Here is a 17,420-nt window from a genome sequence, read left to right on the forward strand (position 1 = left end):
TGCTCTACATACCCAGTGACAGTTGGGTGGAGGGAAACAGAACTTTCGTCAGAATTACTGCAGATTGTGGACACCAAGTGCTGACCCAGAAGCAAAGCTTCTCTCTACACTGCCTATGCTGAGCCATACTTCCAGCATTTTCAGTTTATAAATCAGTTTTCCAGCTGTTATACCATCTTGCTGTCCCATTATCTGCTCCATTTTAGGCATTTGTAAGTGTGTTTAGCTTCAGTTTAAAATGAAATTAAATCATGCAGTGCACAATGTGATCTTTTGTTTGCATGAACAGAAATAGCACTTATTTGCAAGCATTTTGGTTGGTGCTAATTTCATTTTAAATTATGCCATTTTTAAACTTGTAATAACACCATGAGCCATAAACTAATAGATTATGTCACTTGGTTTGAGATACTCTCACTGTGCATGGGTTGGTCGTTTGTGGTGTATGTGAGTTTGAAGTCTTTTAGATGTTGTTGCCAAGATAGTGCATACCTTCAAGGAGGTAGAGCTGATTGCATGCTATGATCAACCAAGTTATATACAATCATCAAGCAAAGGTTGTGATGTTAAAGTGTGTTATACAGAAACCTGAGCTTTGACTGGTTTCACAAATAGAGACAAAGAGTATGAAAATCAAGAGTTTTTGCTAAACCAAAATAATTCAACTCCACTACAACTATCCTTTCCAATTCCGGGCACCCAAATGCTATGTAAGAGGTGGTTAGGGGAGGAAATCTATTCAGGGATTAAGAAACTAGAAGCAGCAGTGCTTGTGATTTCTCTAATAAATGCAAACAACTGCAGAATCTGGAAATCTGAAATAAATACAGGGCAGGTTGGAGAAACTCAGCAGGTCTGGCAGCATCTAAGGAGACAGAAATAGAGTTAACATTTTAAGCACGGATACAGCTCTTCTTCAGAACTGAAAAGTGCTGGAACTGTTTTTTCACTTTTGACTGAGACAGAGGCCCAGCGCAAAAGGCAAAGACATTGTTAATGATGGAGAAAGTGAATAGGAGATGTAAAATGCATCTGCATTTAGGAGATGTAAAATGGGTCTGCATTTTGGTGGGAAATGGAGAGAATGGATTATCTCAAATAACAGCAAAGTAAACAAGACACAAACAAGATAAAACAAAGAACAAATGTTGGAAATCTGAAACAGAAACAGAACATGCTGGAGAAGCTCAGCGGGTCAGGAACTGGGTTCTGATGAACAGTTACTGGACCTGAAACATAAGTCGATTCTCTCCCCACACATGCTGCCAGAGCTGCTAAGTTTCTGCAACAATTTCTGTTTCTGTTAGAATTATGACTGTGGGGGTTGGGGGGAAGAGAATGTAAGAAAAAAAGAGATCAGACATAATGCAGTCAGTTTCTGAAATTATTGACTTTTATATTGGGACCTTGTGACTCTAAAATGCTGAAGCAGAAAATTAAGTATTGTTCCTCAAGCTGCAGGAAACTCAGGACATGAATGTTAACACAACATCCAAGTGGCTTATTGAAATGGCAAGCAACTGGAAAGTGAGGATCATTCCTATGGACAGAATGGAGGTGTTCCACAAGCGGTCACCCAGTCTGCATTTGCTCTCCTCAGTGTAGAGGTATCTGCATTGCAAGCAATGAATGTAGTAGACTAGATTGAAATGAGAAAGTGAGGTCTGCAGATGCTGGAGAGCAGAGTTGAGAGTGTGATGCTGGAAAAGCACAGCAGGGTCAGGCAGCATCTGAGGAGCAGGAAAATCCATGTTTTGGGTATAAGCCCTTCATCAGGAATGAAATTGAAAGAAGTGCAATGAAATGCTGCTTCACCAAGTATGTGTGGAGCCTTGGACAATGAGGAGAGTGGAGGTGAATGGGCAAGTGTTACATCTTGTGTGATTACATGGGGAGTTACGTTGAGGACTGAGAAAGGGTTAGGCGTGATCGAGGAATGACATGAAGGGAACAGAATCTGGATTAGTGGTGCTGGAAGAGCACAGCAGTTTAGGCAGCATCCAAGTAGCTTCGAAATCGACGTTTCGGGCAAAAGCCCTTCATCAGGAATAAAGGCAGTGAGCCTGAAGCGTGGAGAGATAAGCTAGAGGAGGGTGGGGGTGGGGAGAAAGTAGCATAGAGTACAATGGGTGAGTGGGGGAGGGGATGAAGGTGATAGGTCAAGGAGGAGAGGGTGGAGTGGATAGGTGGAAAAGAAGATAGGCAGGTAGGACAAGTCCAGGCAAGTCAAGGGGACAGTTACTGAGCTGGAAGTTTAGAACGAGGGTGAGGTGGGGGAAGGAGAAATGAGGAAACTGTTGAAGTCCACATTGATGCCCTGGGGTTGAAGTGTTCCGAGGCGGAAGATGAGGCGTTCTTCATCCAGGTGTCTGGTGGTGAGGGAGAGGCGGTGAAGGAGGCCCATGACCTCCATGTCCTCGGCAGAGTGGGAGGGGGAGTTGAAATGTTGGGCCACGGGGCGGTTTGGTTGATTGGTGCGGGTGTCCCGGAGATGTTCGCTAAAGTGCTCTGCTAGGAGGCGCCCAGTCTCCCCAATGTAGAGGAGACCGCATCGAGAGCAACGGATACAATAAATGATATTAGTGGATGTGCAAGTAAAACTTTGATGGATGTGGAAGGCTCCTTTAGGGCCTTGGATAGAGGTGAGAGAGGAGGTGTGGGCGCAGGTTTTACAGTTCCTGCGGTGGCAGGGGAAAGTGCCAGGATTGGAGGGTGGGTTGTTTGGGGGCGTGGACCTGACCAGGTAGTTGCAGAGGGAACGGTCTTTGCGGAAGGCAGAAAGGGTGGGGAGGGAAATATATCCCTGGTGGTGGGGTCTGTTTGGAGGTGGCGGAAATGTCGGCGGGTGATTTGGTTTATGCGAAGGTTGGTGGGGTGGAAGGTGAGCACCAGGGGCATTCTGTCCTTGTTACGGTTGGAGGGGTGGGGTCTGAGGGCGGAGGTGCGGGATGTGGACGAGATGCGTTGGAGGGCATCCTTAACCACGTGGGAAGGGAATTTGCGGTCTCTAAAGAAGGAGGCCATCTGGTGTGTTCTGTGGTGGAACTGGTCCTCCTGGGAGCAGATCCTGCAGAGGCGGAGAAATTGGGAATACGGGATGACATTTTTGCAAGAGGTAGGGTGGGAAAAGGTGTAATCCAGGTAGCTGTGGGAGTCGGTGGGTTTGTAAAAAATGTCAGTGTCAAGTCGGTCGTCATTAATGGAGATGGAGAGGTCCAGGAAGGGGAGGGAGGTGTCAGAGATGGTCCAGGTAAATTTGAGGTCAGGGTGGAATGCGTTGGTGAAGTTGATGAATTGCTCAACCTCCTCGCGGGAGCACGAGGTGGCGCCAATGCAGTCATCAATGTAGCGGAGGAAGAGGTGGGGAGTGGTGCCGGTGTAATTACGGAAGATCAACTGCTCTACGTAGCCAACAAAGAGACAGGCATAGATGGGGACCATACGTGTGCCCATGGCTACCCCTTTGGTTTGGAGGAAGTGGGAGGATTCAAAGGAGAAATTGTTAAGGGTGAAGACCAGTTCAGCGAAACGAATGAGAGTGTCGGTGGAAGGGTACTGTTGGGGACGTCTGGAGAGGAAAAAACGGAGGGCTTGGAGGCCCTGGTCGTGGCGGATGGAGGTGTAGAGGGATTGGATATCCATGGTGAAGATGAGGCGTTGGGGGCCAGGGAAACGGAAGTTTGGAGGAGGTGGAGGGCGTGGGTGGTGTCTCGAACGTATGTGGGGAGTTCTTGGACTGGGGGGATAGGACAGTGTCGAGGTAGGTAGAGATGAGTTCAGTGGGGCAGGAGCATGCTGAGACAATGGGTCAGCCAGGGTGGTCAGGCTTGTGGATCTTGGGAAGGAGGTAGAACCGGGCAGTGCGGGTATCCCAGACTTTAAGGTTGGAAGCTGTGGGTGGGAGATCTCCTGAGGTGATGAGGTTCTGTATGGTCTGGGAGATGATGGTTTGGTGATGGGGGGTGGGGTCATGGTCGAGGGGCAGTAGGAAGAGGTGTCCTCGAGTTGACGTTTGGCTTCAGCGGTGTAGAGGTCAGTGCACCAGACTACCACTGCGCCCCCTTTATCCGCTGGCTTGATGGTGAGGTTGGGATTGGAGCAGAGGGATTGGAGGGCTGCGCGTTGTGAGGGTGAGAGGTTGGAGTGGGGGAGGGGGGTTGACAGGTTGAGGCGGTTAATGTCCCGGCGGCAGTTGGAAATGAAGAGGTCGAGGGCAGGTAATAGGCCAGCGCGGGGTGTCCAGGTGGATGCAATGTGTTGGAGGTGGGCGAACGGGTCCGCGGAAGGTGGGCGGGAGTCCTGATTGTGAAAGTAAGCTCGGAGGCGGAGGCGACGGAAGAATTGTTCGACATCACGGCGTGTATTAAATTCATTGATGCGTGGACGGAGGGGGATGAAGGTGAGTCCTTTGCTGAGGACTGATCGTTCGTCCTCAGTGAGGGGGGAGGTCTGGGGGGATGGTGAAAACTCGGCAGGGCTGGGAGCTGGGATCTGGTGTGGGTGTAGAGCTGGGAGTGGGGGCGGACCCTGTAACTGGAGTGGGTGTGATGGTGGGGGGAATGGGGGTGGAGTCATGAGCAGGGATAGTGTTCCCTTTGGGGTTCGGGGTGGGTGGGGATAGTGACAGTGGGGTTTGTGAAGGGAACAGTCCCTGCAGAATGCTGACATTGTTCTGGGAAAAGCGGGAAGGTAGTATCGGCGACACAGCTGAAGACACAGTCAGCAAACGTGGGGGAATCCTCGGTTGTGGATGACCGTGATTTCTCTCCCTATAGCCCGGCCCCACTCCTAAACTCCCACTGAAAGAAGTCTTTTTGATCATTTAATGTGGGTTTCCTCTCAGCAGACCACTATTTGGCCTGCTTCCCGTCTCTTTGGTTGGGATTGATCTTTAAAAGTACAGAAAGGCCATGGTCGTTCGGAAAACAGTTTCGAAGCTTCCTAACCAGCACATTCACTGGAGACTAACCTTGCTGACCTCCTTCACTCCAGTACACTCCTCCCACTGCTCACCCTGTAGATTCTGTCGTCAGCGAGCTGTTGCAGAATACGGGCGTTGGGAAATAATCGGATTGGTTCTTGGAATTGTGGAACTCAAGGGAGGCATTGGAACCAGACGAACAACTCAACCAAAGTCTGTTTTCACACAATCACGATCGACGCAGGAAGCAAGGTATATTACGTTTTATCGAGTATCGTAACCCAAAATGTTATTAGAATTCATTTTATCAAAATGACCACTCCGCCATCTGAAAACATGCCTTACGTTGTGTTGCCGCTTTCCAAGTTTCCCGAGGACAGATCAAATTTCGGTCATATTTCTGTTGTGAGATTCAACTAATTGAAAGTACTAAACTGCCCAATTATAAATGTGTTCCGTACATTTCTTAACAGTCTTTTAATCAGTGCCCGTCTCTGTAACTTCCTCGTTCAAGGTTTCACTCTGGTAACTTGTCAGCAGATTATCTGCCTCTGTCTCCATTGCGCTGGATGTTTTGACTCAGTCCCGTTAGCGATGCGTGCGCAGTTTACTCAGAAGCTTTGTGTCTCGATTCCCAGTTATGAAATGTCCCTTTCACCATTTTTATTTGTCTTACTGGAAGGGACTTTGGCGCTGGAACAAATCATTAGAGGCAGCAGCACAGGGGAGACAAACAACGAAATCAACACAGCACAAGTGGGGAGTGGAATACACCCCATTTGATTAGATGGGTGTAGCTCCAATGACATTCTGGAAGCTTGATACCATTCAAGACAAAGCAGCCCACTTGTTTGGCACCATATCCACAAACATCCACCCCCCCCCCCCCCCCCCCCCTACACTCAGTAGCAGCATTATGTACTAAGTACAAGATGTACTGCAGAAATTCACCAAAGATCCTCAGACAGCAAGTTCCAAACGCATGACCACTTCCATCTGGTTGAGCAAGGGCAGCTGATACATAGGAACACCACCACCTGCAGGTTCCACTCTATGCCTCTCACCATCAGGACATGGAAATATATCACAATTCCTGCTCTGTCACTGGGTCAAAATCCTGAAAGTTCATTTCAAACAGCATAGTCGGTCAAGCCACAGCAGGTGAAGAAGGCAGCCAATTCCTCAAGGGCAACTAAGGATGGGCAATAAATGCTGACCAGCCAGTAATGCTCACATCCCATGAATAAATAAAAAAAATCACAATGAGTATAAACACCAATATGGGCCAGGTGTTCCGAATGGCCTCCTATGTTGGAACTATTCTACGATTTGGAATCAATTGAAGAACCAGAATTAATATTTTGTAACATGGGAATCTCAACACATCTTCACCATTACAACAACCTAGAAGTTTGGCATTAAGTTCAAGAGAGAGCAAGATCCTTCACAAACACAAGTTTAAAATGTTTCTGAGGAAATTTTAAAGGAATAGGCCATACGTTTAACTGAGCTGAACTGTTTACAGTGAACTTAAAACAAGAGGTCTTTACAAGCACATATTTAACAATATTTAATGCGCACACTTCAAGGGACATGTTTCTACCTGTTCACTCAAGTAACCACGGATGCTACGAAGGGTAAAATACAAGTTAATATTCAATAAGTTAGTACATAAATGACCTTAATACATTAAAAACAAAAGAGTAGCTCCGGAGAGTATGGGGCTCCTCAAAGATCGGCAAGGTGGCCTTTGTGTGGAGCTGCAGAAAATGGGAGAGATACGAAACAAGTATTTTGCATCAGCATTTACTGTGGAGAAGGACATGGAAGACATAGAATGTAGGGAAATGGATATCATGAAAAATATCCATATTACAGAAGAGGAAGTGCTGAATGTCTTCAAACGCATAAAGATGGATAAATCCCCAGGATGTGAGCAGGTGTACCCTTGAACTCTGTAGGAGGCTGGAGAAGTGATTGCTGGGTCCCTTACTGAAATATTTGTATCATCAATAGGCACAGGTGAGGTGTCAGAAGACTAGAGGTTGTCTAATGTGGTGCCCCTGTTTAACAAAAGTGGTAAGGACAAGCCAGGGAAGTATAGACCAGTGAGCCTGATGTCGGTGGTGGACAAGTTGTTGGAGGGAATCCTGAGGGACAGGATGCACATGTATTTTGAAAGGCAAGGACTGATTAGGGATAGTCAACATGGCTTTGTGCATGGGAAATTGAATTGTTTGAAGAAGTAATAAAGAGGATTGATGAGGGTAGATGTAATCTATATGGACTTCAGTAAGGTGTTTGACAAGGTTCCCCATGGGAGACGAGTTAGCAAGGTTAGATCTCATGGAATACTGGGAGAACTAGCCATTTGGACACAGAACTGGCTCAAAGGTAGAAGACAGAGGGTTGTGGTGGAGGGTTGTTTTTCAGACTGGAGGTCTGTGAACAATGGAGTGCCACAAGGATGGGCGCTGGGTCCACTTCTTTTCATCATTTATATAACTGGTTTTGATGTGAACATAAGAGGTGTAGTTAGTAAGCTTGCAGATGACATCAGAATTGGAGATGTAGTGGACAGTGAAGAAGATTACCTCAGATTACAATGGGATCTTGATCAGATGGGCCAATGGGCTGAGAAGTGGCACATGGAGTTTAATTCAGATAAATGCGAGGTGCTGCATTTTGGGAAAGCAAATCTTAGCAGGGCTTATACACTGACTGGTAAGGTCCTAGGGAATGTTGCTGAACAAACAGACCTTGGAGTGCAGGTTCATAGCTCCTTGAAAGTGGAGTCGCAGGTAGATAAGATAGTGAAGAAGGCGTTTGGTAAGCTTTCCTTTATTGGTCAGAGTAGTGAGTACAGGAAGTGGGAGGTCATGTTGCCTTTGTAAGGATGTTGGTTCGGCCACTTGTGAAATATTGTGTGTAATTTGGGTCTCCTTCCTTTCAGAAGGATGTTGTGAAACTTGAAAGGATTCAGAAAATATTTACAAGGAGGATATTGCCAGGGTTGCAGGATTTGTGCTAAAGGGAGAGGCTGAACAGGCTAGGGCTGTTTTCCTTGGAGCATCGGAGGCTGAGCCTGACCTTATAGAGGTTTACAAAATTATGGGGGGCATTAATAGCATAAATAGACAAAGTCATTTCCCTGGGGTCGGGGAGTCCAGAACTGGAGGGCATAGGTTTAGGGTCAGAGGGGAAAGATATAAAAGAGACCTAAGGGGCAACGTTTTCACGCATGGGGTGGTATGTGTATGGAATAAGCTGCCAGAGGAAGTGGTGGAGGCTAGTACAATTGCAACATGGAAAAGGCATTTGGATGGGTATATGAATAGGAAGGGTTTGGAGGGATATTGGCTGAGTTCTGGCAGGTGGGACTAGATTGGGTTGAGATATCTGATTGGCATGGAGGTGTTGGACCACAGGGTCTGTTTCCGTACTGTACATCTCTATGACTCTATGACTCTAAGTTGTTTTCAAACATGCAAATGATTCAATACTAAGCAGATTGGCATAAAGATATAAATCAATAAATCTCAAAGAAAAACATTAGAGATGAAACATAAAATAAACATTAAAAAAAAAGTAACAGTGCTGTATTAAGACTTCCAGAAGGTGTCTGACAAGGTACCTCACAAAAGGTTAAAAGTATGGTTGGAGAATTGGCCAATTGGCAGGTAAGTGGGGATAATGATTTCTTTTTCAGGTTGACAATCCATGACCAGTGGGGTTCTGCAACGATCAGTGTTGTGACTTCAACTGTTTACAATAAACGAGAAAGAAAGTGAACGTACTGTTGCCAAATCTATTGACACAAAAATAGGCAGAATGGCAGATTATGAGAGAAATAAAGTTTAGAAAGAGAGAGATTGATGGGTTGCGTAATAGGGCAAAAAGTTGGCAAATGGAGCCCAGTATGGGGAAATATTAAGTTGTTCATTTTGGAATGGAGAACTGAACAACAAAATATATAAACAGAAAAACTGCAGAAAGCCACAACACAAACAGACTTAGGGATACTTGAACATGATACACAAAAAGCTGGCAGACAGGTGCAGCAGATAATCAGGAAGGTTAATGGAACGCTGGTCCTTATTTCAAGCATGTTCGAGTATAAAATTCATAGAATCCCCACAGTGTAGGAGCAGGCCATTTAGCCCATCAAGTCCACACCAACCCTCTGAAGGGCATCCCACCCTGACCCACTCCCTACCCTCTCCATGTATATCCCTAGACATCCCTGGGCAATTTAGCCTGGCCAATCCACATAACTTGCAAATCTTTGGACTGTAGAAGGAAACAGGAGTATTGTTGTCCTGCTCCCCCCTCAGTCAAAGCAAAATGCTCAGAGACACAGTACAGTTTTATCACCTTCATCTTTATTCTGGGCCCTGGAAGGATACAGAATGATCACCCATGCGCAGGGACATGAGTTCATGGTCTTCTCTGGAACAGCCGTGTCTCAATTAACTATATAGTCATTTTACAGGGAGGAGCATCCAGATAAGGCAATATACATATCAATTGGCTGACTGTTACAATCAATGAATATCAATAGCAGAGACCAAGCCCTTTATTGTTATACAATGATGTTCTTTCCCTTGTTAACTGGCTTCACATAATGAATACATTTCACCTTGTTAACTGACGTTCCATACTGAATGCTACCTCACCTCGTTAAATGGAGCTACATAATGAATGCTTTTCCACTTTGTTAACCCATTACCCTTGCCTCCAGCACCCCATTGTTAACTGTAAGTTCTTATCTGATCTGAGTCATACTCAGTTGAACCTCTTGTTTCACAATACTCAGAACGTAACTCTCCCTGCCTGTTCATACCCTATACAAATTCTCAGAGTACCTGGAGGAAACTCATGCAGACATAGGGAGACTGTGTAAAGTCCACTCAGATAGTCATTCAAGGCTGGAATTGAGCCCATATCCTTGGTGCTGTGAGGCAGCAATGTTAACCATTCAGTCACCATGTGGCCATTTTTTAGACAGATAAGAGTAGGGAAGTCTTATTGCAACTGTTCAAGGTGCTGCTGAGACCACAACTGGAGTACCATGAGCAGTTTTGGTTCCCTTATTTAAGAGAGCTTTGTTGGAGGCAATACAGAGAAGGTTCACTCAGATTATCTGTGGTATGGAGGGATTGTCTTATGAACAAGGCTAAACAGGTTGGGACACTACTAACCGGAGTTTAGAAGAATGAAAGGTGATCTGATTGAAACATACAGGATTCTTAAGGGGCTTGACAAGGTAAATACTGAGAGGATGTTTCCCCTTTTGGAATAGTCTAGGACCAAACAATCCAGGGTCAGAATAAAGGGGTTAAGACTGAGATATGAAGGAATGTCTTCTCTCAGAGGTTTTGAGCCTTGGAACTCCTTGGCAAAGCGAGTTGTGAGGGCAGAGTCCTTGTGTATATTTAAGCCTGAGATTGATTAGTACAAGAATCAGGAATCATGGTGATAATGCAAGAAAGTGGACATGAGAATTGGCAAATCAGCTGTGAATGGTGGAGCACACTCAAGGGGCCCAAATGGCCCACTCCTCTTCCTATTTCTTGTGGTTTTAAAGACAAAAAGTGAATATTTTTGTAAATATATTTAGAAGAGAGAGGTAAGCGGTATTATTTGGGCCAATATTCACTCCACAAGGGATACAGTTTTTTTTTAAAAAGTAATGACTGATGTATTGATTTTCAATTTCATTGGGAAACAGGGTGAAATACTTGTGAGAGAAAGTAAACTGAAATAAATCATTGGGAGGAACTTATAAACAATATGGCAGTGGAGAAAATAATGGGATTTAAGAGCTGAACCTCCAGGACCCAATAGCTTTCACCTCAGAATATTAAAACAATTATGTGAAGCAATTCATCATAATCTTTCAAAGCTCCAATCATTCCAAGATCATGTCAGTCAATGGGAAATTTACAAGAGTCACACTATTCTTTAGGGAGAATGGAGCGAGAATCTGGGAAACTACAGGCTTGATACTTTAGCAGTAATCATGCGGAAATGAGTGAGATTTGTCATTAAGGGTGGGGTGATTGAAAACTTGCATCAATATGAGTTGATTAGGTCTGAGGAGTATTTGGGATTTATTTTGCAAAGATCACTAAGAAGGCAAGTGAGGAAGTTGTCTTATTATTGTTTGTGGAGTTACAGAAGGCATTTGATGATATTCAACATCATTAGCAAAAACAAAAGTGCTTAGGCTAGGAGGCAACATACAGATTTGGTTGGAAATTGATTGTGAAGGATAGAGACAGCCTGGGGAAAATTATAGATGCTTTGAATACCAGGATGTGATAGAAACAGGGCAATGTGTAGATAACTGGTTTTTCCCAGGTGCTATTCCAAGGTCTTAGGTTTCATTATATTTAGTAACAACTTGATGAAGGAATATAGCGACGTTGGTAAATACTTAGGAGGGCACTGATTTCAATGTAGGCTGCACCTAGCAATTGTAATGGGTAATATACAGAATAAGTGAGTGGCCCAAACTATGACACCAAAGCCTGATGTTGGAAAATGGGAGGTAATTTACACTGGACTGTAAGATAACTCCACAGAGACTGGCATCCTGTCACCAAGTCACCCTTTATTTACTTGTGAAGAGTCCTTGACACTGATCCAGCTTCTTCAGAGTCAGATCTCAGATTGAACAGAACATATGACACTCCTGCTCATATTTTATTCTTTTCTTTCTCTTTTTCTTTGTTTTTGTTCTTTTTCTCTCCTTTTTTTCCTCTCTCTTGCCCCACATGACCGCCTAACAGCGATAGTGCTTATTTTTCCCTGGCACCCACCCATGTCTGCAGGTTGGACACAGTGAAGAACAATAAATGTGTAAATCTTTACTTATATTCCACCACCAGGAAAAAAGGAAGCATGCAAGTGGCCAGTGACAAGCAGTGCCCTTCTCAACAAAGGGCAATACTGCATGATTGAACAGTGAAGGGGAAGGCAGAGATTAAATCTAAATAGAGTTGGAGGGGGACACTCTGTTCATTTTCTTTTCTTTTTTAAACACACTGATCTGACTGTGTGGTCCAAGCAGTTCAGAGGTCTGTCTCCCCTCCTTAACACAAAATGGAGAGTCCTTCAACACACTGATCCAGCTCCCTCAGAGCCAGCTCTCAGAATGGACAGAACCTCTGACACTCCTTTTTTTCCATTTTCCCCCCACATTACTGCCTAACAGTGGTAGTGCTGTCGTGTGTGTGCAGGTGTCAGACACAGCGAAAAACAACAAGTGTGTAAATCTTTATTTATATTCCACCACCAGGAAGAAGGGAAACACGCGAGTGGGCCAGTGGCAAGCAGTGCCCTTCTCAACAAAGGCTATGTGACCGAAAAGTGAAGGGGAGAACAGGAATTAAATCAAAATGGAGTTGGAGGTAGATACTCCTGTTTGTATCTGTCAGGCAGGCCTCCCCTGATTGGACCAGATTAACAGCTTCAATCAGGGAAGTCATGTTCTGTGAGGTCCACCTGACTAACCTTGTTGCAGTCATTATATCCCTTCCCCGCTGAGTCTGAGCACATGGTCCTTTTTTTTTGAAGCTCCTCCTGGGGTGTTTTAGCACAGGGTCAGATTCTTCAAACCCTTCCATTGTGTACTATGTGTAATTCATAGTATCTCCATCTTGCACATGGAGCAGCTTGGAAGAAATAGATTCTGTATTCAGGCGGCAAAGGCATTGAGGTGGCAACATTCGTTGTGTCCATCTCAAATTGCGAGCTATCTTCAATGCTTGATGGAGAGGGAGAACCCACATGTTCCAGAACAGTCAGAAGGGCTGGCTAGGAGCTGGGAACATTCTGTTCCTGCACCCTTTGTGAGTTTGCAGCTTTCGTATGGCCGTGTACTTGTTCAGGACCATTGCTCCTACCCAAACTTTATACATTACTGGACCTAACCTTGCATTGACTATGCCTCTTACCCATGCAGGGCCATTCCTGTGATTCCTACACCAAACATCATCCCCTGAAGTAAACTGACTCTCTTGCTTGGCAGAGTCTTGTGTCTGATATTGGCATTTCTGATGCTGTTTCACCATGCTCCTCAAGTCTAGGAAGATTAGATTTAACATGGTGTGGAGGCTGCTCTCCATTAGTAGTTCTGCTAGACTATCCCTGTAGTTGCATGAGGGATGGTCCTGTCATCAAACAGGAACTGGGAGAGTTTGGTATCTAATGAAGCCGCATGCTGTTTCTTTAAGTCTGCCTTCAATGTTTGAATTGTTGTGTCTGCCAGACCATTGAATGATGGATGGTATCAATCTGTCCTTATATGTCGACATTGTTCAGGACTTGCTGTACATGGATTAGACCTCTTAGTACTTGAGAGCTGATGCATAGTGCTTTATATTGTAAAGTCATCAATCCTGATTCTGACCTTATGATGAAGAGAATGCTGAAGATGGTTAGCCCAGGACATTACTCTAAGGAGCTCTTGTAGTGAGCTTCTGGAACTCAGATAATTCACCTCCAATAGCTACAATCAATCTCCTTTAAAGTCAGCTAGACTCCAACCAGCTGAAAGTGTCCCCCTGTTTGCCATTGACTTCAATTTCTGATAATCTCTTCGTGCACGTTAGCAATTGAAGAGTGAAATGATCTGATCTAATCAAGGTGTTGAAAATGTTTAAAGAGTTTGGAAGGGTTGGTACAGAAGATTGTTTCTCTGGTGGTGGTGATGACCTAGATCAAGGCAACACAATATTAAAATTAGAGTGAATCTATTCAGGAGTTAAATCGGGAAGCACACTTTCACAAATTACACAATACAGTTTTGAAACTATAATCCTTGAAACTGTGAGTGCTGAGTCAATGTAAGTTTTCAAGGTTGAGACAGTTGGATTATAATTCATAGGGAAAATGCTGGACTCTATTATTAGGAAGATAGTAACAGGCCGCTAAGAAAATCTTAATGTGATTAGGCAGCATCAGAATGTACTTATGAAAGGGAAGCATATTTGTTTCATTTGTTAGAGTTCTTTGAGGAAGTAACACATGACGTAGATAATAAAGAACCAGCAATGTAAGGCCCACTGTCAAGGAAAGACTGCCAGCATTCTTAAAGATCCATCCCACCCTGGCAATGCTTTTCTACAACCTTGACCATCAGGGAGAAGTAGCAGAAGCCTGAACTCATGCCCCAGTCGGTTTCGAAACAGTTTCTACCCTACTGTTGTTAGAATACTGTCAAAAGTGTGGTGCTGGAAAAGCGCAGCCAGTCAGCCAGCATCCAAGGAGCAAAAGACTCAATGTTTCATGCATAAGCCCTTCATCACGAATGAGGCTTGTGGGTCAGGGCTGAGAGATAAATGGGAGGGAGGTGAGGTTGGGGGGAGGTAGGGGGGAAAGCGATAGGTGGATGAAGGTGAGGGAGAAGGTGATAGGACACGGGGGTCTGGAGGGCAGTGCCGAGTTGGAGGCTTGGGCCTGGGATAATGTGCGGCGAGGGGAAATGAAGAAGCTGTTGAAATGCACATTTATCACATGTGGTTGCAGGGTCCCAATGTTGTTAGAATATTGAATTGACTCACAAACTTTGAACATTAGCCTGTACCTGTGTTTTGTTTTTGCCGCTGTTTACCTATTATTTACTTATCCATGCTATTTAACTATGTGATCTGCCTTTATTACTCACAAGACAAAGCTTCTACTGTGCCTCGATACACGTTAGAATAAATTCAATTCAATTCAATTCAATACTTAGATTTTCAGAAAGCATTTGATTAAGTAATGGTGGAGGGTTGCTTTTTGAACTGGAGGTCTATTACCAGCGGTGTTCACAGGGATCACCTCTGGGTCCTCTTTTGTTTCTAATTTATATAAATGATTTGGATGAGAATATAGAAGACGCGGTTAGTAAGTTTCCAGCGAGCAACAAAATTAATGGCACAGTAGACAGTGAAAAACATTTTCTAATGTTTCAAAGGGATCTTGATCAAATGGGTCAATGGGCTGAAAAAATGACATATGGAGTTCAATCTTGATAAATGCGAGGTATTTATACACTGTATAAATAATGATAGGACTTATACAATACATGGGTAGTGTTGTAGAACAGAGGGACCTAGGGGTGCGGGTGCATAATTTTTTGAAGTTGGCATCACGTATAGACAGGGTTGTTAGATAGCATGTTTGCCTTCATTGCTCAGACCTTTGAATATAGGAGTTGAGAAGACAACCTGAGGTTGTACAGGATATCGGTGAGGCATCTTCTTGAATACTGTCGTCCAGGCATAGGAAGGATATTATCAAGCTGGAGAGTGTCCAGAAGAGATTTACAGGATGTTGCTGGAATGGAAGATTTGAGTTATAAAAGGCTGGATAAGCTGGGACTTTCTTCCCTGGAGCATAGGAGATTGAAAGGCGATCTGATTGAAGTTTATAAAATAATGAGAGTTATAGATAGAGTTCATGGTAGTTGTCTTTTCCCAAGGAGGAGGGATTTTGTGAGTGGGGGCACATTGTTAAGGTGAGAGAAGAGATATTTAAAAAATGACGTAAGTCAATTTTTTTACACGGGGGTGGTTTGCATGTCAAATGAACATCCTGGGGAAGTGGTGGCTGTGGGTATGATTACAATGTTTAAAATACATTTAGATAGATACATCTAAAGGTTTGGAATAGGAAAGGTTTGGAAGAATATGGTCCAGGAACAGACAGGTGGGACTAGTTTATTTTAGCATCATGTTCAGCATCGACTGGTTAAACTGAAGGGCCTGTTTGCATGCTTTATGACTTTAAGATGTGTAAAATGTTTAAATAATTTCTCACATCAAAAGGTTGCTGTGCAAAGTAAGTGCTCATGTTGCAGGAGGTGATATTTTAGCTTGGATAAAGTGTTGGTTGGCCCTTTGGAACTGGACAGTGAGCATAAATGGATTGCTTTCAGGTTGGTAGGATTTTGTGCCAAAGGGATCAGTGTTGGGACCTCAGTTACAAACAGTTTATTTCAAAGATCTGGATGAAGGAATGGAATGTATGGTTGCTCAGTTTGCTGATAATATACATAAAGGACCATGAGTTGTGAGGAGTACAAAAAGAGTCTAACAGATGGAGTATAATATGGGAAAACATGAACTCGTCCACTTTAGCAGAAAGAAGAGAAAAGTGGTATACTGTTTATGTGGAGAGAGATTATGTAACCTAGGGTACACCTGAGAGCCTTGGTACATGAATCTCATGAAATTATTATGTTGGTATAGCACATGATTCAGCAGACAAGTGGACTGTTGTCATTCATTCTATAGAAAGGACTACAAAGTAGGAAAGTTTTCCTACTGTTTAATAGAGCATTAGACAAGACTGTGAGCAGTCTTGTCCCTCTTATTTAACACAATGAATTAAAACCAGTACAGCATCCATTTGGTCCCTTCATTCGGCTGGTGCCTATGATGGGGTGGTCAGCCTATGAGGAAAGTTTGGAGAGGCTGCACTTGTACCCATTGGAGGATAGAAGAATGAGATATCATTGTTAATGCAATATCCTGAGGGAGAGATGCTGAAAAGATGTTTCCCCTCATGGGAGAGATTCATACTAGAGGACATGGTTGAAAAGTAAGGGATCTCCTATTTAAGACTGAGATGTGGAGATTTTTTTGTCTTGCAAGGTTGAGAGTCTTTGGAACTCTCACCACAGAGTGATGGAGGTGGCCTTATTGAAAATATTTAAGGTAGAGGCAGATTTCTAACTAATACTAGCATTAATGGTTATCAGGGGTGGTTGGAATAAGGAATTGCAACAATTTGAACTGTCATGATTTTAAAGAATTGTGGAGCAGTAGAGAGGCAAATGGACTATGTCTTCTAATTCATATTAAAGTCCATCAGAGGATATGAAGTAACAGTGGCAAAGTGTAACTGAGGGCACATAAACCATCTAATTGAATGGCAGGTCAGACACAAGAACTTAAATGCCTATTCCTGATCCTATGCCAATTGAATATCTAAGTGACCCAATATTCATTTGTCATTTAATAGTCACAACCAATGTTCCTGGTGAAAGAGGCTGGACATGATTGATTGTAGAGAAACCTTATGATTTCTTATTCAACTCCTGGTTATTGGTAATGCATTAAAAGGAGGTGGAAAATGCAGAGTGAATGGGAAAGAGTAAAGGAGTGGACTGATTTGAAAGAGTCTGCATAATTGAAAGGGGCTGGATGGATTCATGTGTGCTGAATGATTATGAGCATTATATCACCTCAATTATTAGCCCTCCTGAGATCAGTTAACTCAGTCTGTCAACAGAATATCATGATTTGGAGATACCGGTGTTGGACAGGGGTGTACAAAATTAAAAATCACACATCGCCAGGTTATAGTCCAACAGGTTTAATCGGAAGCACATTAGCTTTCGGAGTGTCGCTCCTTCATCAGGTGGTAGTGGAGGGCTCAGTCCTAACACACAGAATTTATAGCAAAAATTTACAGTGTGATGTAACTGAAATTATACATTGAAAAA

General features: G+C 43.8%; 1 protein-coding gene and 1 long non-coding RNA gene across 5 annotated transcripts in view; one reads left to right on the forward strand and one right to left on the reverse strand.

Moving 5' to 3' along the window:
- Positions 1 to 5,049, reverse strand: part of LOC140478765 (uncharacterized) — a 44,440-nt gene extending 39,391 nt beyond the window's left edge. The window contains exon 1 of the long non-coding RNA XR_011960863.1: positions 4,970 to 5,049. This is a non-coding gene — a long non-coding RNA (uncharacterized lncRNA). The remainder of the gene's footprint in view (positions 1 to 4,969) is intronic.
- LOC140478764 (membrane-spanning 4-domains subfamily A member 4A-like) overlaps positions 1 to 17,420 on the forward strand; it is a 79,666-nt gene that overhangs the window by 3,066 nt on the left and 59,180 nt on the right. For all 4 annotated transcript variants that reach the window (XM_072572113.1, XM_072572116.1, XM_072572114.1 and 1 more), the window contains exon 2: positions 5,021 to 5,173. In XM_072572113.1, coding sequence (XP_072428214.1) covers positions 5,021 to 5,173 — 153 coding nt within the window. The remainder of the gene's footprint in view (positions 1 to 5,020; positions 5,174 to 17,420) is intronic.

The sequence above is a fragment of the Chiloscyllium punctatum genome, chromosome 6 (assembly GCF_047496795.1).
Source record: "Chiloscyllium punctatum isolate Juve2018m chromosome 6, sChiPun1.3, whole genome shotgun sequence".
NCBI classification, from domain to species: Eukaryota; Metazoa; Chordata; class Chondrichthyes; order Orectolobiformes; family Hemiscylliidae; genus Chiloscyllium; species Chiloscyllium punctatum.